Source organism: Larimichthys crocea, chromosome II (genome assembly GCF_000972845.2).
Source record: "Larimichthys crocea isolate SSNF chromosome II, L_crocea_2.0, whole genome shotgun sequence".
Taxonomy (NCBI): domain Eukaryota; kingdom Metazoa; phylum Chordata; class Actinopteri; family Sciaenidae; genus Larimichthys; species Larimichthys crocea.
This window is the reverse complement of record NC_040012.1, coordinates 3945261-3960639: the sequence shown is the minus strand read 5'-3', so window position 1 is coordinate 3960639 and position 15379 is coordinate 3945261. Positions and strand designations below refer to the sequence as shown.

At 41.0% G+C, this 15379-nt stretch overlaps 1 protein-coding gene across 1 annotated transcript in view; it reads right to left on the bottom strand.

The window, feature by feature from the left end:
* Positions 1-13575: 13575 nt before the first annotated feature.
* The window catches only part of vipr2 (vasoactive intestinal peptide receptor 2), a 42584-nt gene continuing 40780 nt past the window's right edge, over positions 13576-15379 (bottom strand). The window contains exons 11-13 of the mRNA XM_027291010.1: positions 15138-15267; positions 15001-15042; positions 13576-13791 (exon numbers count right to left, since the gene is read on the bottom strand). Coding sequence (XP_027146811.1) covers positions 13618-13791; positions 15001-15042; positions 15138-15267 — 346 coding nt within the window. The 3' untranslated portion in view covers positions 13576-13617. The remainder of the gene's footprint in view (positions 13792-15000; positions 15043-15137; positions 15268-15379) is intronic.

Sequence of the window (15379 nt, the reverse complement as noted above, 5' to 3'; positions counted from 1 at the left end):
CTTTTCACAGAGAACATCATTTTTTAAAGAGCTTCCTGCCAGAAGATACTAATCTTGCTGTCACGCAGCTCCGAGCTTTTTTTTCTCCATAATCGGAGAAAAAAATATTTTTTCATGTGTGACAGTGAGTGCTGATGTTATCCTGAGGACATCAGCCAGGCTAACTGTGTGTGTGTGTTTCATCTGAAGACATCTTGACTCTAACAAAGACTGACACAAGAGTCCAGCAGGCCTCACTGCTGATACAACATAGATTTCACATGTAGCAGTGAAATCCAGAGAGCGGCTTTCTTTAATCTGCAGTATCACTGTAGCAGATCACTCCACCGATGGTTCGAAGGAATAATTTAGAGCTGGAGGTGATTCGCTTAGCTCAGCATAAAGACTGGAGGCAGCCTCTATGGACAAAATGGCGAAAAGGGCGAAGAGGACGTTGACGAAGAACATGAAATTAGAGAGTGACCGAGCAAGAAGCCGACAGAGAGTAAATCTGGGACTGGGAAAGGCTAAATAGATAAAACAGAAGAATAAAGAACAGTGCAGTCGCAGCGTAGTGCAATAGATGCACTGAGAGTTTTCTGGGAGTTTGTTCCAGATATGTGGAGCATTAGTTTCATTATTTCCATTAGTTTGGACTCTGGAGACAGACAGAGTCCCAGACCATCTGAGAGGTCTGGACGGTTCATTACAGAGCAGCAGATCAGAAAGAAACCGTTCAGCGTGTCATGAACCAATGCTTATATTTTAAAGTCAGTTCACAGACACATAGGAAGCCAGTGTAAAGCTGTAAGAACTGGACTGATGTGGTCTGTGCTGGTTTTAATGAGCAGCTCCAAAATGTTTCTTATAGTGGGCAGAAAGCCAAACTGAGATGTCGGTTCTTCTGTGTGAAGTTCCACTGAGATAAAACACAATAATTCCTGGAGTTTCCCTGAAAGTGTTGAAATACCGTACACACGTCGTGTGCACGTGAATGCAGCTGAACCTTTCGGCTTGATCATTTGAAATTCTGTTCAGATCACAAACATCTGACGTCCTTGAAGAAAAGGACATGACGTGCTCATTTGTTGCCGAGGTAAAGGTCGACGAAAGCTCCAAAGCAAAAGGAAATAAATTTGACTTTCATTTGAATTGATTTTTTTGAACTTCCTCCAAGGTGACGAGGTAGAGTGTTGGATGATTGACGGCGGCTTGATGGATTTAGGTTTGGCCGCCGTCTCAGAGACACGTCTCGGCCGGCGCCGGCTGAAGCGGAGTGACAGCTCGCCCTTCCGACCCCTCTGGTTATTACCGTAACCACGCACTCCGCCGGTGATCCCTGAACCCCGACGACGTCAAGCCTCCACCAGCCACCGACTGCCCACACTGGGTTGTCAGTCTTATCAAGAGTTCCTCTCCCTCAGTTATACACACAAACACAAATAAATACACATCAATCCAATCCATCCCCTTGGAGCTCTCCACATTCAAGTGACAGGTAGAGGACACATCAGAAAAACACTCAGTGAAGAGCTGACTTTGGATTGGAGCATTGTGGCCTAAAACATCAGCTGGGATTTAACATGTACGATGAGCGATAACACAAAAAAACAGAAGAACAAGGGTCCATTTGATTTACATGCTACATCAACAAAGGAAGGTTTGAACCAAGCGGCCTGCTCCAGTGTGAAAGTGCCTGCAGTTCCTCTTGTTGTCCACTTGAGGCTGGCTCCAGAAGTGAGTCAGTCTCCATAAGTCCACATGTTAGACAGCAGAAATAAACATGTTTACAGCCTGGTACAAAAAACAGTTTTGGTCTCTGTAGCTAATTTCCCCGTTCATGACAACTGTACTGAGGGTGAATTTATATACAACTCACCTGTTCACATTATATTAAGGCTTAAAGTTATGCAGGATTAAGAGCGTGGACGCTTTGATTGACAGGTGCGTGTTGTTACAGGTGGCTTGTTTGAGCAACCAGGCGTCATTCAGTTCACCTCTTTGCCCATTTTGATTAGCCATGACCCATTCACCTTTATATACTTTAATACTTTACCTTTTGACAACTTCAAGTCGTGCAGAAAGGTTGTTATAGACTTTGTGTCCCGATACTCCCCTTTTTTTCCTGTAACTCAACTTTGGAGATAGAAAATCTAATTTATCTTGCTTCCAGATCCTCTTTCAAAGACACATCAAGTCATGAAAGGTGAAGCCCCACAGATGAAGTGGGCAGCGAGTTAGTGGGTTTGTTTTAGGCCTTTGTGGGAATTCAGAGTGCTCTAGCTACTCACTGTACAGTTCTCATAGTACATGGTGTTAAGTGGCTTTATGTCAGTACATGCAGCTATAATTCGGAACATTACGGGTTGTTGTTGTGCACAGATGGAGACCGGAGTCGTACTGAGTTTATTGCATTTATGTGACAGATTAATTGGTAATGAAAACGACTGTTAGTTGCAGCCCTAATCTTTCCAACCTGCTGTGAATTAGTCTGTGGACGAGAAGACTGCTGCAACGACTAACCCTAAATATTACGTTCTATATTCGGATCCTTTACTGAAGTAAAATGTGAAAACTTTGAACTACTTTGGCTGATTGGCGATGAGATGTAGCGGAGCTATAAAGCTGGAGGCTGGAGAAGGGGATGTACTTATCCAGTGTCGACACATGGATCCTGTGCAGGCTTTGGGAGGGCTACCCCTGAGAGGGTTTGCCCCTCATGAAGGCTTCAAGGAGAAAAACTGCCGTGAGCCCAGTATTGGTCAATCCACATGGGGCCCACATTAGGTGCACACATTCAGAGCTCATTCAAATATCTATCTGGCTGACGGAGGGTCGACTGCTCCTGAAATTACACTGAAGCCTGTGATTTCCCCGTGTCAATAAAGCAACACCAGGAAAATGGCACCAGTGATTTCAACATGCAGCATTTATCTGATCCCAGATCAGGGCAAGCACTGATCATTTGTGTGGGTAATGAGAGCATTGGTGTGTATTGGTAATTAGCCCATTAAGAGGAAAAAAAAACTGCCTCTCTCGCTTATAGTCCATCTCTGCAGGTTTTAGACTAGAGGTTAGCCAATCATCAGAAAGCACTGGCTATTGGCTGATGGCTGATTCAGCCTCTGGCGGGAACTGCCAATGTTCTCAGCTATAGTAACACTTCTTCTAGGTGTGCCGCTCATCATTTACAACCCAAACAGTTTATTGATCACAGAGGCGATGAGCAGTGGCACCAACAAAGCAGGCTGAACCATCTGGTGGCATCTGGGAGGTTGGACCGGTCTCAAACACTGCAGGGATTGATTGGTTGAGGAGGAACAGGTGATTGGTTGGTTGAGGTGACACCCTCTGGACTAGAGCTGACCCTGACCAGATCTGTGAAGTGCAAAACAGACTAGATTTTTAGAAGTCTTGTGTTTTTGAGCTTCTGGATTAGACAGGATTGTGTCTCAGAGCTCCAGACGAGTGTGGATGTGATGAGTTTCTGTGAATCAGCTGACTGCGATGTCCCTGAGATGAAAGTCAGCGGTGAACAGATGTTTGTCGCTGACAGATGGAGCGAGCAGATGGCCGAAGGCGTCCGACTCTTCATGCTTACTGATCTGTTTCTCACTAGTTCACCAACTGCTCATTAAAAACACACACTGTTTGAAATGTGGCCATGTGACGTGTTCATTGAAGAAAGTGAATGAGAAAATGATATCATCAATGAAGCTCACACTGCAGGCAGCTGTAGGACAGCAGTCACATATTGGGCATTTCTTTATACATAACACATGAAATTAAAGGACAGTCTATGATATGAAATCTATGTGCAAGAAGTTACGGGACCAACGTCTGTGGAGACTTGGCTTGGGAACCAGAGGGTCGCCAGTTCACCAGTCGCCTGCTGGGCACCGAACCCTAAGTGCTTTGGATGCCAGTAGGGTTGTCAAAAGTATTGTTACTTTTTCAATACCACATATTTAAAACACTTCATTGGATAGAATCTTGAGTAATAAAGTGATTAAAAATCATCAATCATTCATGATTAGTCCCCATGAAGTCATTGTATCACTTATATGTCACATATACTCCATTATCTAGACAAAAAAAGTAAATTTTGAGGTATTTTCAAGTATCCTTCATGGTGTTTTAGAGTTAGAGTTTCGATGCAATAATTGCATCCAATGAAACGCTTGATGTGGATGTTAATACCCTCTAAATGTCAAAGCTCAGAGTTTGCTAACACACTGATGTAATGAGGCGCAGAAACAGTCTGTCAGCCTCTATGAAACTCCAGGCAGATCGGTACTGGCAGCTCAAAATTTAGATTTTACTCACACTTCGCCTGTCTCCTGAGCTGCACCGCCACATCTATCACAGAGGGGGGATTGTGTAGTTCAGCAGCATAAGCATTCCTCGTGTTCATCTTCGGTTGCCAAAGGGAGTTTACTTTCGCTCTGGTAGGCGCTGATTCATCAAATGTTAGCTCATATCCCATCATATCTGTTGTCAAGAGCTGTATGCAGTCCACAGAGGGACAGGTGACTAGAAGAAGTAAAGAAACCTGAATGAATGCAATGCATGGTCCAGTTAAACTGTTAACATCCAATCATGCTCTGTAGCATGTATAAAAATACTGATCAAAAGGTTGGAGGGTTCATTGTTTGAGCACGGATGGCAGGAGACTGTTCAACCACCTTGACTAAAGCAACTAAACCTGCATTTAGATCTGTGGGAACTTTTCCTCAGGTGATTCAGATGTCAATGCAGGATGTGACCATGTCATGAATCCAGATTTGTGAGTTCAGTGGTGTAAGAACAACAGGCACTGCTCTACAGATATGCGGTAAAGAAGAAGTGATATGGCCAGATCCTTCATATTCTCAATAAGTGGGTGACTGCATGTGCAAGAGAACGGTATAGGCCTGAATGCTGGACCCTGACAGTGAGGGGATCCAGTGACTCTGGGGGGCTTTAATCTGGCATGGCTTGGTTCCACATGTCCCCTTTAAGGGAAGGGTCACTGCAAATCAATACAAAGTTGTATTACATGATAGAAATGACGTGAATCAGATGCTACAACCATCACAGCCTCCACATCTAAAACCTTAATGAACACCTATGGGACATTTCGGGTGTGAGACCTTTAAATACCGCCACCATCAAAACACCAAATGATGGAATATCCTCTAGAAGCATGGCTCTTCATCCTTCCAGTAGAGTTCAGAGACTTGTAGAATCAATGCCAAGCAGCATTCAAGCTGTTCTGGGTCCACAAGGTGGTCCAACACCTTACAAAGACACTTTGTGTTGTTTTTTTCCTTTAACTTGGCAAAAGATATTATACAAGAGCAAATAAAAACAAATGAGCAAGGTCAAAGACCAATATGATTTAGTAATGATATTATTAATGTAAGTAGAAATGTAATACAGGACGGTCTATAATGCTTTTTCCTGTGTGCATTCTGCAGCATTACATTAGGAGTACTCACAATGAGTTGAACAAATGATAAGAGGTCTCTCGTTTGCTAAACTAGTGTGTACTAACACTAACCAGCGACATTCATGAGTAAGATACATGCTGCTGCTCTCCAGGTGTCAGAGGTCCAATGTCTGACTCGGTTCAGCCTTACCGGGTAAAAGCTTTTTAAGCTTTTTGCCTCCAGAGTCTTCCATCAGTAAACGTCCTGCCCTCGGTAACCGCAGTGAAAGGAAAACCCATCTGAACTCAAGCCGTCCTCTGAATCTTGTTTTACACTCATTTCCATATTTTACATTGGACACTGAAGCGAACAGATGAAGTGAACCTCCATTAAACCACAGAAAAGGTACTGAAGTGGCCCACCAGAACATATTTTTGTAAGTATATGTGGACTTATGTCTCTTTCTGTGTTGTACGTACAGAGATAACATTCAGACGACTGACAGCATTATCTCTTCATCATGGCACCTGTCAGCTGGCGGGATATATGAGGCAGGTAGTGAACATTTTGTGTTCATGTCTGAAGCAGTGAAAAGGGTTTAAGCGCCAGGATTTGGGTTGTGATTGCTAGATGACTGCGTCAGAGCATCTCATCTTGTGCGGTGTTCAGTGGTCAGTACCAACCAAAATGGTCCGGTTGTCCATGCTGACCTCTGTTTACTACTGAAAGTGTCAACAAAGGGCATGCGAGCATCAGAACTGGACCGTGGAGCAATGTAAGAAGTTGCTCCGGTCTGATGATTACATGGACTGCTGGGTGTGTGTCGCTTACTTGAGGAATTGAATCGGATCTTTTGGTGTGTGGAAGTCAGTTGAAGGTCCAAGCTGCTGATGTACTGTATTTTCTTTTATCCTGTTTCAATCCAAGGACATACAGGACTGTATTAGTTTCACAGTTGTTGGATAAAGTGCTCTGAAACAACCTGTTTGACACAGAAAGCAGACATCGTGTTGTTGCAGAACTTGTAAGTTTCACTTTTCAGTCACAGTTCAGTGAAATGCCTGAAGGATTTCATCTTCCGTCTCCTTTATTATAATTTTTTTGTCGCAGGCGAGACTCTCTGCTTTCTCAGTCCTCTGTTTTTTATTATTAGCTGATAAAGAAACTGCAGTAAAGATTCAGTTTGCCCCTCTGGAGGACTCAACACAGCAACCAGCGAAATGAAGCCGCGTGCTCAGTCATCGCCCTAACACGGACCCCCTCGCCCAAGTCCGCCTTCGCCTTCCCAATTAGCGGCGTCTTTGCCTCCAGTCGCTGTGTCAGCTCCAATCACGGCTGCTCTTCTTCTGAGATGACTGAACATTCAACTCGCCAACCCGAGGCTGGGCAACCCCGAGGACGGAGCCGATATGTAGAAAGGACATGAGAGAGGAGGAAGAAAAACTGAAGAAGCCTCGATATCATGTTTCTTTTATAATTTTTTACTGTGTGTTCCATGTCTGTTGCTAAGAGTCAGTCAAACAGTTTGAGTGCGACTGTGCCATCTTTTTTTTTTCTTTGGATTTAAAGTTTGAGCTGAAAAAACTAAGTGGAACTCTTCTCTTCACCTCTTCTGATGTGATGCCCGTATAAACGAAACTATCTACCATGTTGTGGTGCCATGCTATTTTTCCTACGGACCATTATTTGGTAATCCTGATAGAAAAATGCCCCATCGGACGAAACAGCCCGTTATCCTGAGACCTGAACTTCTAGATGCCCATTTGTATTTTAACACAAATCATGATCTTCTCTTAAACCTAACCAAGTCGATTCCAAACTATATTCAGCAAGATTTTACCTCACGTAGACGTGAAAAGTACACGGTGTACCTGCATGTGTATTACACAGTTTGGTGTGATAGTCTTATACCCTTCTTATATAAACACAATAACTTGTTGAGGCCTTTTGTCATGTTTTCCCTCCATACCCTCCTAACCATTTTCCCCTTTCCACACATCGCTGCTGCCCACCCCATTTGTTTCACCTGTTTTCTATCCACTCTCCATTGGGTTCTGAAGGCAGATTCCCTCCCGAAACTTCCCCACACTGCAGCATCAGTCCGAAGAAGTACAAGAGATCACGCTTCACTCTCAATCCTTCATTGTCTCAATAAATCATTTAAACGTATCTTGTTGATGCCGTGGAAAATGTTAAACATGATCAACAAAGGTTTGAGTAACAGATCCATGCATCAGAAGACATATCAGACTCTGCACAGAAATAAATCATGATGGAAGTAATTGTGTCTTTGCTTCTTTCACAAATAATTTTAAGTTTTTTGGGACGATTGTGACGTAAGCAGACGAACAAAGTTCACATCTTATTCACAAATTTGCACCTGCACGTGTCTGTTGAGCTTCGATTGAAATCTAATTGCTGGACCCAGATGTTTGGTGTTTTGTGTGATTATACCTCCACACTTAGTTTTCGTTCCTTCAAGTTAACTTGAGTATAAAAAATGTTTTTGCCATTTTAAGTATTCTTTGCATTGTTTATAGCTGATGATTTTGAATTTTCTTATTAAAACTTATGGGGCTCTTATCTGTGTCAAAGCATTAGGCTGCATTAAATTATTTACTAAATATTCTTGTATGGTGCTTTGAAAACAGTTTAATCATCTGACATTTTCACACAAGAAATAATTTTTATTGAGCATTAGTACAACCATCTCTGAAGTTTACCCAATAACGGTAATTTACTGTATTATTGTCAAAAATAATGAGGTTTCTGTTTTTTTTTCCTTTAATTGATAAAGAAACTTTCACATCTGAAGCACTTAAACTGAGATTTCTTTCTTCCTTCTCTCTTTTTTTTAAAATCGAGATTTTGTGAAAGAACGTGAAGCCCCAGAAACTCATGCATGTCATTACAATTAAAAGTAGGCTTTCCCCCAGCTGTGTGTGTGTGTGTCTGTCTGTATTTCCTGCTGCTGTGACAGTTGTATGATTTCATTAAATAGAGTTAGAAATATTGCCGTCATGCCATCTGCTGTCTTATCTGATGAGTGAAAGCAGCTTAATTATAGGGCAGTTAAAAACGACTGGAGGACATCTAGCATTCTTTAAAGAAGTGGACCCGCTGCTCGTTTTAATGGCTTAATAATAATGTCCCCTCCCTGCCACTCATTCACAAATGTATATTTATTAATAAATATTCCATGAACACACGTGTGCAGAGCGTCATTCGAGCAGGATGCAATAATGGGCTTCAAACGCTTCCCTCCCACGTGACGTGAATGTTGCATTACCTCTAGATGAGGCATTGTTTGCTTTGATGAGCTACATCATGTGTCTGAGGGGCATATATAAAATGATAAGATGTTGATATAATCAGTTCCCTAAAGATTAAAATTGCTTTCAGGGTCTATGAATTGCTGGAGGCTTTGTACTTTTTTTGTTACACTGATTAAAAGACATTATTAAGAAACTCTCTGTTTGATACATGTCCTCTGTTTAAAGTGGCACAGAGGAACTTCTCTTCAGGTGTCAACGAGTTTTAATTTGAAATCATATTACCTATCATCGAGCGGGACGCTTCTGTTTAAAGAGTTACATTCACACAGTGCAATGCTTACAAAGATAGCCTTTATCAATCTTCTTTTGCATGACATTCATGGTGTCTCTATACAAACACATGTGTTGATTAAAGACGTGATACTCAGCATCATGTCAGTCAACATTAAATATGAATTCACTCGACAAACCAACAACGTGGTTATATTCACGTAGATGTCTGATGATACACTGAGTAACATGGGGACATCCTGTTTTGTAATATATTTGGTAACACTTTTCTTAAGGCATACAGCTGTTTGATTGTAACGACTGATATTTGCATGGCAACTATAAGAATGTTGTTGTTTTTTTTCTTAACTTACATTATTCATGAGAAGTATTTGGTTGTATGACAGCGTCTTTTAAAAGCAGCATGGCAGCACCAGCATTCAGAGCTGAAACAGTCACTTAATTGATGAGTCACGATAGATGATTTATTCATTAACGTTTGTCTTTTTCACATAAAAAAAAAAAAAAATCACTTTTCCAACTTAATGGAAATGACGTTAGTCGTAGCTCCACCAAAGTTCAATCAATTTAATCTGCAGCCAAAACTGTCTGACAAAAAGTATCTTAATTTAATCTGCAGCCAAAACTGTCTGACAAAAAGTATCTTAGATTATACGAAGTTTTTCCAGTGTATATTTTTTCACCTCATCTTCCTAAAAACCTTCTCATATGTAGAAAACATGTGGTGTGTTTAGGCTGGGGGTCGGGCTCTATGTGCTCTCTTTGCAGAGATGGTTTGCTGTGGAGCTGACTGTGCACACCTGAATCAGATCATCGTCTCGAGCAGTATTTAGAGGCTGGCCTCCTTCATGCTGCTGCCAGATTGTCACCGCATCTTGACTCCAGCGCTTCGCCCTCCGGCTACTGCACCCGTCTGCCCCAGCCTAAACCCCTCGACGCCTTCCACCTCCCTCGTTCCCGGCTCTATCTCCCCTCCGTGAGCTTTCCTGCCTCCGCTGCTTTCCTGGTGTCTGTGATGCCTCCCCACCATTTTCCCTTTGTCTAATAATAAACGACTCAGCTCCTCTGCATTTTTGGGTCCAATACTACCACCACATCACAAAACTGACATTAAAAAGGAGGATATTGTTTAATATTCTCACACTGAGCCTTAAAATGACTTTTTGCTGTTGCTTACTCATCCACTCCAACTTTTGTACTAGGTTTAATCTGTTATTCTCAACCTTACGTGCACGGAAACATGACTGATAAAAAATAAACACATCTTCTATGCAGATGACGCACAGGCTTATATTGGAAACCGTGAGATACAAGGGAGCTAAACTGCCTGGTATTTTATAGATTTGGGAAAAAATTATTCCTTATTTTGCTTCCCTGACTTTATCTGATTCTCGACGACTAAGAATTATTCTCAATGTGTTTTTTTTTTTTATCCCGATCTGTTTAGTAATATATTTTAAAGGCACAAAGGGGTCTGGCTACTAGTTAATGCATATTAAAGTGCACATTTATTATTATTATTATTATTTGGAGAGCAGTATTAAAAAGGTCATTGTCATTATCACTTGATCCCATAAGCATTTTTCAAAAACAAAATGAAATTAAAAAAATTAAAGACATGTTAACCAGAGATCGTAACATGTGAGAATTATGTTTTACAGATAGAAAATAAAGTTATAATGAGTAGTAAATAAATATGTTATAATCAGTGCAATGAAAATGTGATTATTGAAAATAAACTCTTAATACCGTATGCCTTAAGTCAAGTGTCACCAGAATTCTTTTGTCTTATGGCGACAGTTAAACACAACATGTAAAAGACAAATATTACTGTAGCACGCTGCACAAAGCAAGCTTCTCCTTTTTTTTCTTGTTAACAAGTTTTACATTAGATTTTACAAGAAAATTGACACGCTGACAGTTCGTTTACCAATATCAATGAAAAAAAAACACTGAGAATATCATGCACCTGCTGTGTAACACCTGCTGCATGAATCAAACCAACATTATTCACATTAAGAAGTAAAGTCTTTTTTTTTTCTTTTAGTTTCCTGTATTCACCTGGAACTTCTGCTTTGAATGGTGACTAATCGGAGACGCTCCTGCTGGAGTAAATGAGAATGTGTAGAAGCAGATTGCTGACTCAAAGTTCAGCAATTATAAATGTAATGATGCTTTGTAAAATCATATGTAATATGATCTTAATACTATAATAACTGCGGAGATTATAAATCAGTTCTTGCATTTCTTAAAGCCTTAAAGCAATACCGTGAAACTTCTACCATAAAATAACAGATTTAAAATCATGTTGACTTGAAATCAGGTGAATGGTGTCTCTGTAATTTGTACACCTGTTCTCACACTATGTCATTTTGGGCTTGGAGTACGATTAAGAAGTCACACACCACTGATTTTGATGAAACTGGATCATATTTCGATAACGTTAGCTCAGTTTGTTAGGCTGCCTGGACTGTGAGCTCAGAGCACCAGGGGAGTATTACTGTTTGTACCACAGGCGTTTTGGACCACCGGGAAGAAGAAGAAGAAGAAGAAGATTTTTGGCCCTGGGTGTGTTGAGAATGCTGAGGAGCAGAACTGGTGTCGTGCCAGAACAGGAGTAACTGGTGTCGTGCCAGAACAGGAGTTTGGCAAGTAACCACAGAAGAAAGAAGGAGAATGATCCGAGCTGAGCTTCTTACCGTTGGACTAATCAGTAATATTAGCTGGTTACTATGTCTTGTGTTGTTGACCTTGATTGATGTTTGGCTGTTGGCAAAGTTGTCGACTGAAAATGTGGGTGCTAATATGCAAAAATATAAATTTTTACATCATGCTGCTTTAATGTGGTAGGGCAGTTTTTGAAATATTTGACAAACCGTCAAACAAACTGACAAATTGGACTAAAAACAACATCTCCAAACTTGCTGAGTGCGGTATCGGTGCACTGTGAATTCCACACAATGCTTTTTGGAAATAACATCTCATTGCTGAAGTGTGATATTCCCAAATGTGGTATGTGATCACTAACATTTCCTCTACTTAAATGCCTTTTAGCAATGTTTGTTTTCATCTTACTTAACTAAATCTTGAGTATTTGCATTTCTTCAGATTAAAAGCATTCCTCGATGGTTATATGGGCCTTATTTTTCACCGTGGGATGGGGCAGAGAGGATTTTCAACAAAAACAGTATTGTGGGTGGGAGTGATCAAAATCGCTACATGAGCAGGTGGCAGTGAATAGAAAACCTGCTGTAGCGAGGTGTGGGTTCCAATAAACAGCTCTGTGCAAACCTCCTGTTCAAGACTTTGATTTGATGAATTTGATGAATTGTTGAGGGATGTGATCTTTCACTGGCTTCCCACTGAAACATCTTTCCTGCTCAAAATTGCACATTACAAATGTGTGAAGTAAAATCCTGTCCCGTCTCTCGATTATGCCACCAATCCCAACAGAAGTTCTCGGTAGATACAGTTTTCCTTTTTGATTTCATGACATCTTCAGTCTGCATCGTTTCATTATAACAGCACAGCGTCAAAACCATCATATCACAGATAAAGGGTTTGGAGCATGCACACCACTTCTTGATGACAGCAAGTAAATATACATTAAAAATTATGCCATTTTTCATTTTTTCAGAACGGTTTGGGTTCTGAATCAGTACAAAACAACCCTGTTTACCAGTGTTTTTACCAGTACCCCAGAAAACCAGGGCTCATGTGCTGACCCGGGTCAAAACACCATTGTGAATGATTCTTAGCAGTGATTTTAACAAGTTTCAAGTATCAGATGGCTGGGCATGGCCACTGACCACAAAATACATCACAAAAGTAACAAGCTGCCACATTTTAATGCATATGTCGGAAAAATGGTGCTGGATGATAACTTGTCTGAAAACCACTGACATAAACTATATACATATATGTATAGCAGACCAGTTTTTCTGCTACTTGGTGGAATTAAACCTTGATGGTTGGATTTAAAGAAACAGTCTTTAAAAGTAGCCTACATGCTGAACATTTTGCCTCAACGTCATCATCTGACAATTCCTTCTGTTTCAAAAATACAATCGTGGTTATGGTTTGGTAAGGTTCAGGCACGAAAAGTACTTGGCTAGGATTAGGGAAGGATGGTGGTTATGGTTAAAAGAAAACAACATCAGTAAAGTATGCACGTTTCTTACCTCACCCATGTGCACAGGTCCAAGAAAAGTTTATTTAACATTGGGATTGTCTACAAGACCCGTTTTTCTTGGCTCAAACTAATAAACAACATAAAAACACTGAATAAAAATGGTTCTTTGATGGATCAGAACCATTTTATGGCTTGCAGAGATTTGTAAAGCTAAAACCAAAATCTGCTCTGACACGATATGCAGGTGCCACCCATGTGGTACCTCAACTTTGTGTTAAAATCATTTTGTATAACTATTCGACCAAGGTCAACCTTTTTTTAGATCATTTTTGGGGCCCTTTCAAACTTTATTTGATAGAGACAGCTGAAGAGTGAGAGAGATGGGGAATGACATGTGGGAACGAGCCACAGGTCGGATTCGAACCCTGGGCTTCCACAGTAAGGACTGAGCCTTCGCACATGGGGCGTCTGCTCACTGAGCTAAACACCGCCCCTTCTTTTTTGTTTTCTTAAAGGATCCCTCAGGTCCTCACAGCACCGTGGTCTCTGACTGCAGGATGGACTGGGTTCGGGAGTTGCGGTGAAACTGCACCATGTGCTCTGAACCATTCCTGGAGGCGAAGTTGCTGTTAAAGTGGTGGTCTCTGTTCAGACGGCAGTTGAGACACATACTCCGCCACTTTCGCTTTAGCTCGCCTTGAACCTGCAAAATGCAAAAACACACAACGGAATCGAACTTTGACCAGTGATGGGGCAAATTCACACATGTGCTATAGTTGGTTCATAGTTTAAAACCAACATCTAAAGGTCAAATGTGGTACTGCATTTGTACCATTAGTTCTAACACCTTGTGATGAGTCAAAATATTAATGGTTTATATGTTTTATTTTGTTCTAGAGCTGGGTATTTAAAAATATACGATACCAGTACCAATACCAGTACACTTAGTACTTGATTTGATACCTGGCGCTGAAGAAGCCATTGGTTTTACCAACACAGTGCAGCTGACCCTACACTTTTCAATGCTCGATGATGTGTTTACTTACTTGTTTTCCCAATCAATTACACCATGCTTACATCCACCACCAGAGCATGTATGCAGCTGCTAGATAATATCTGTAGCTCTGATAGTGGGCCAATAACATGTCATGTTAAATCAAGGAACCCTTGCAGTGATGATTTCTAGATCTGGGTCCAGGATCAGGTATCAGTCCATTTCCACCTTAAAGGGATTGAGTACCGATGCTCAGCCCTAGTATAGGGACTGAGGCGAGGAGTTTGCAATCAGCAACTACATGAATGTCACTCAATCCTACACATTGGTCCTTTAATCCCAGGGTCAGGTAATGTCATATTTAACATCTCAAGATGGTCACTGAGTCAGATTTGGTGATTTGAGTCAATCATTTGGCAAGAGAGAGAAATGGACCTCAGCCAATCACAGTTGGTGTCTTTCACAACTTGCAGGACTTACGACAAGATGATCAGTAAGAACCTGCCAGAGACTGACTTTCCTTCTCCGCCTGACAGCACCAACATCGTTCCTCTTTGACGTTGCCATGTTCAGTTGTGTACAAAAGAGGGTTTGTAACATAGAAAGAATCGTGACAGCAGTCCATGTGTAAATAAAAGCCAGCCTGCTGTTTTCAATGCTTGCTGTTTGAATAAGATAATTCAGAATATGTTTAATTAAAATAATCTACAGATGAAATTAGGACACATCTTCTGAGCTCCAATATAACTTACTGCTTATCAAATGTTTCCAGTGAAGACCATTGAAATTGAGCTGTGTATTTTTCAATAAGCCCGTTTGGAAGTGCCACACTCGGTCCTGCTTGAGTGTTTTAGTTTAAATTCTCATTAATATTACAAAACACAATGTACTTTGTCATTTCACATTATGAAAGCTTACCTCACTGTTTAGAAAACAGTACAGTATGGCCAGCACGAGACCCTGAAAAAACACAAAAAGGAAGACTTCAAAATAAAACACAATGACAGTAACATGTAGTAATAGACATGCGGGTTGAGGGACTAAAAATACAGCACCTGAAAGGATCCGAGGGCCAGGTCAAAGAATATTTTATAATCTTCTGCGATGGATTCACTGGGAGAAACGAAAACAACATAATGGATCCCAAACAGAGGGATCAGCAGGAGAGTGGATTTGGCCAACCGCCTGAGGCAAAAAGAGAAATCAGCCGTTGTTTGCTGCTTTTAATCACATCACAGTCTTTATCAGTGGATGAATTTTGCTTAGTTGTCCAAAACACAGTTGAAATCTCAATCAA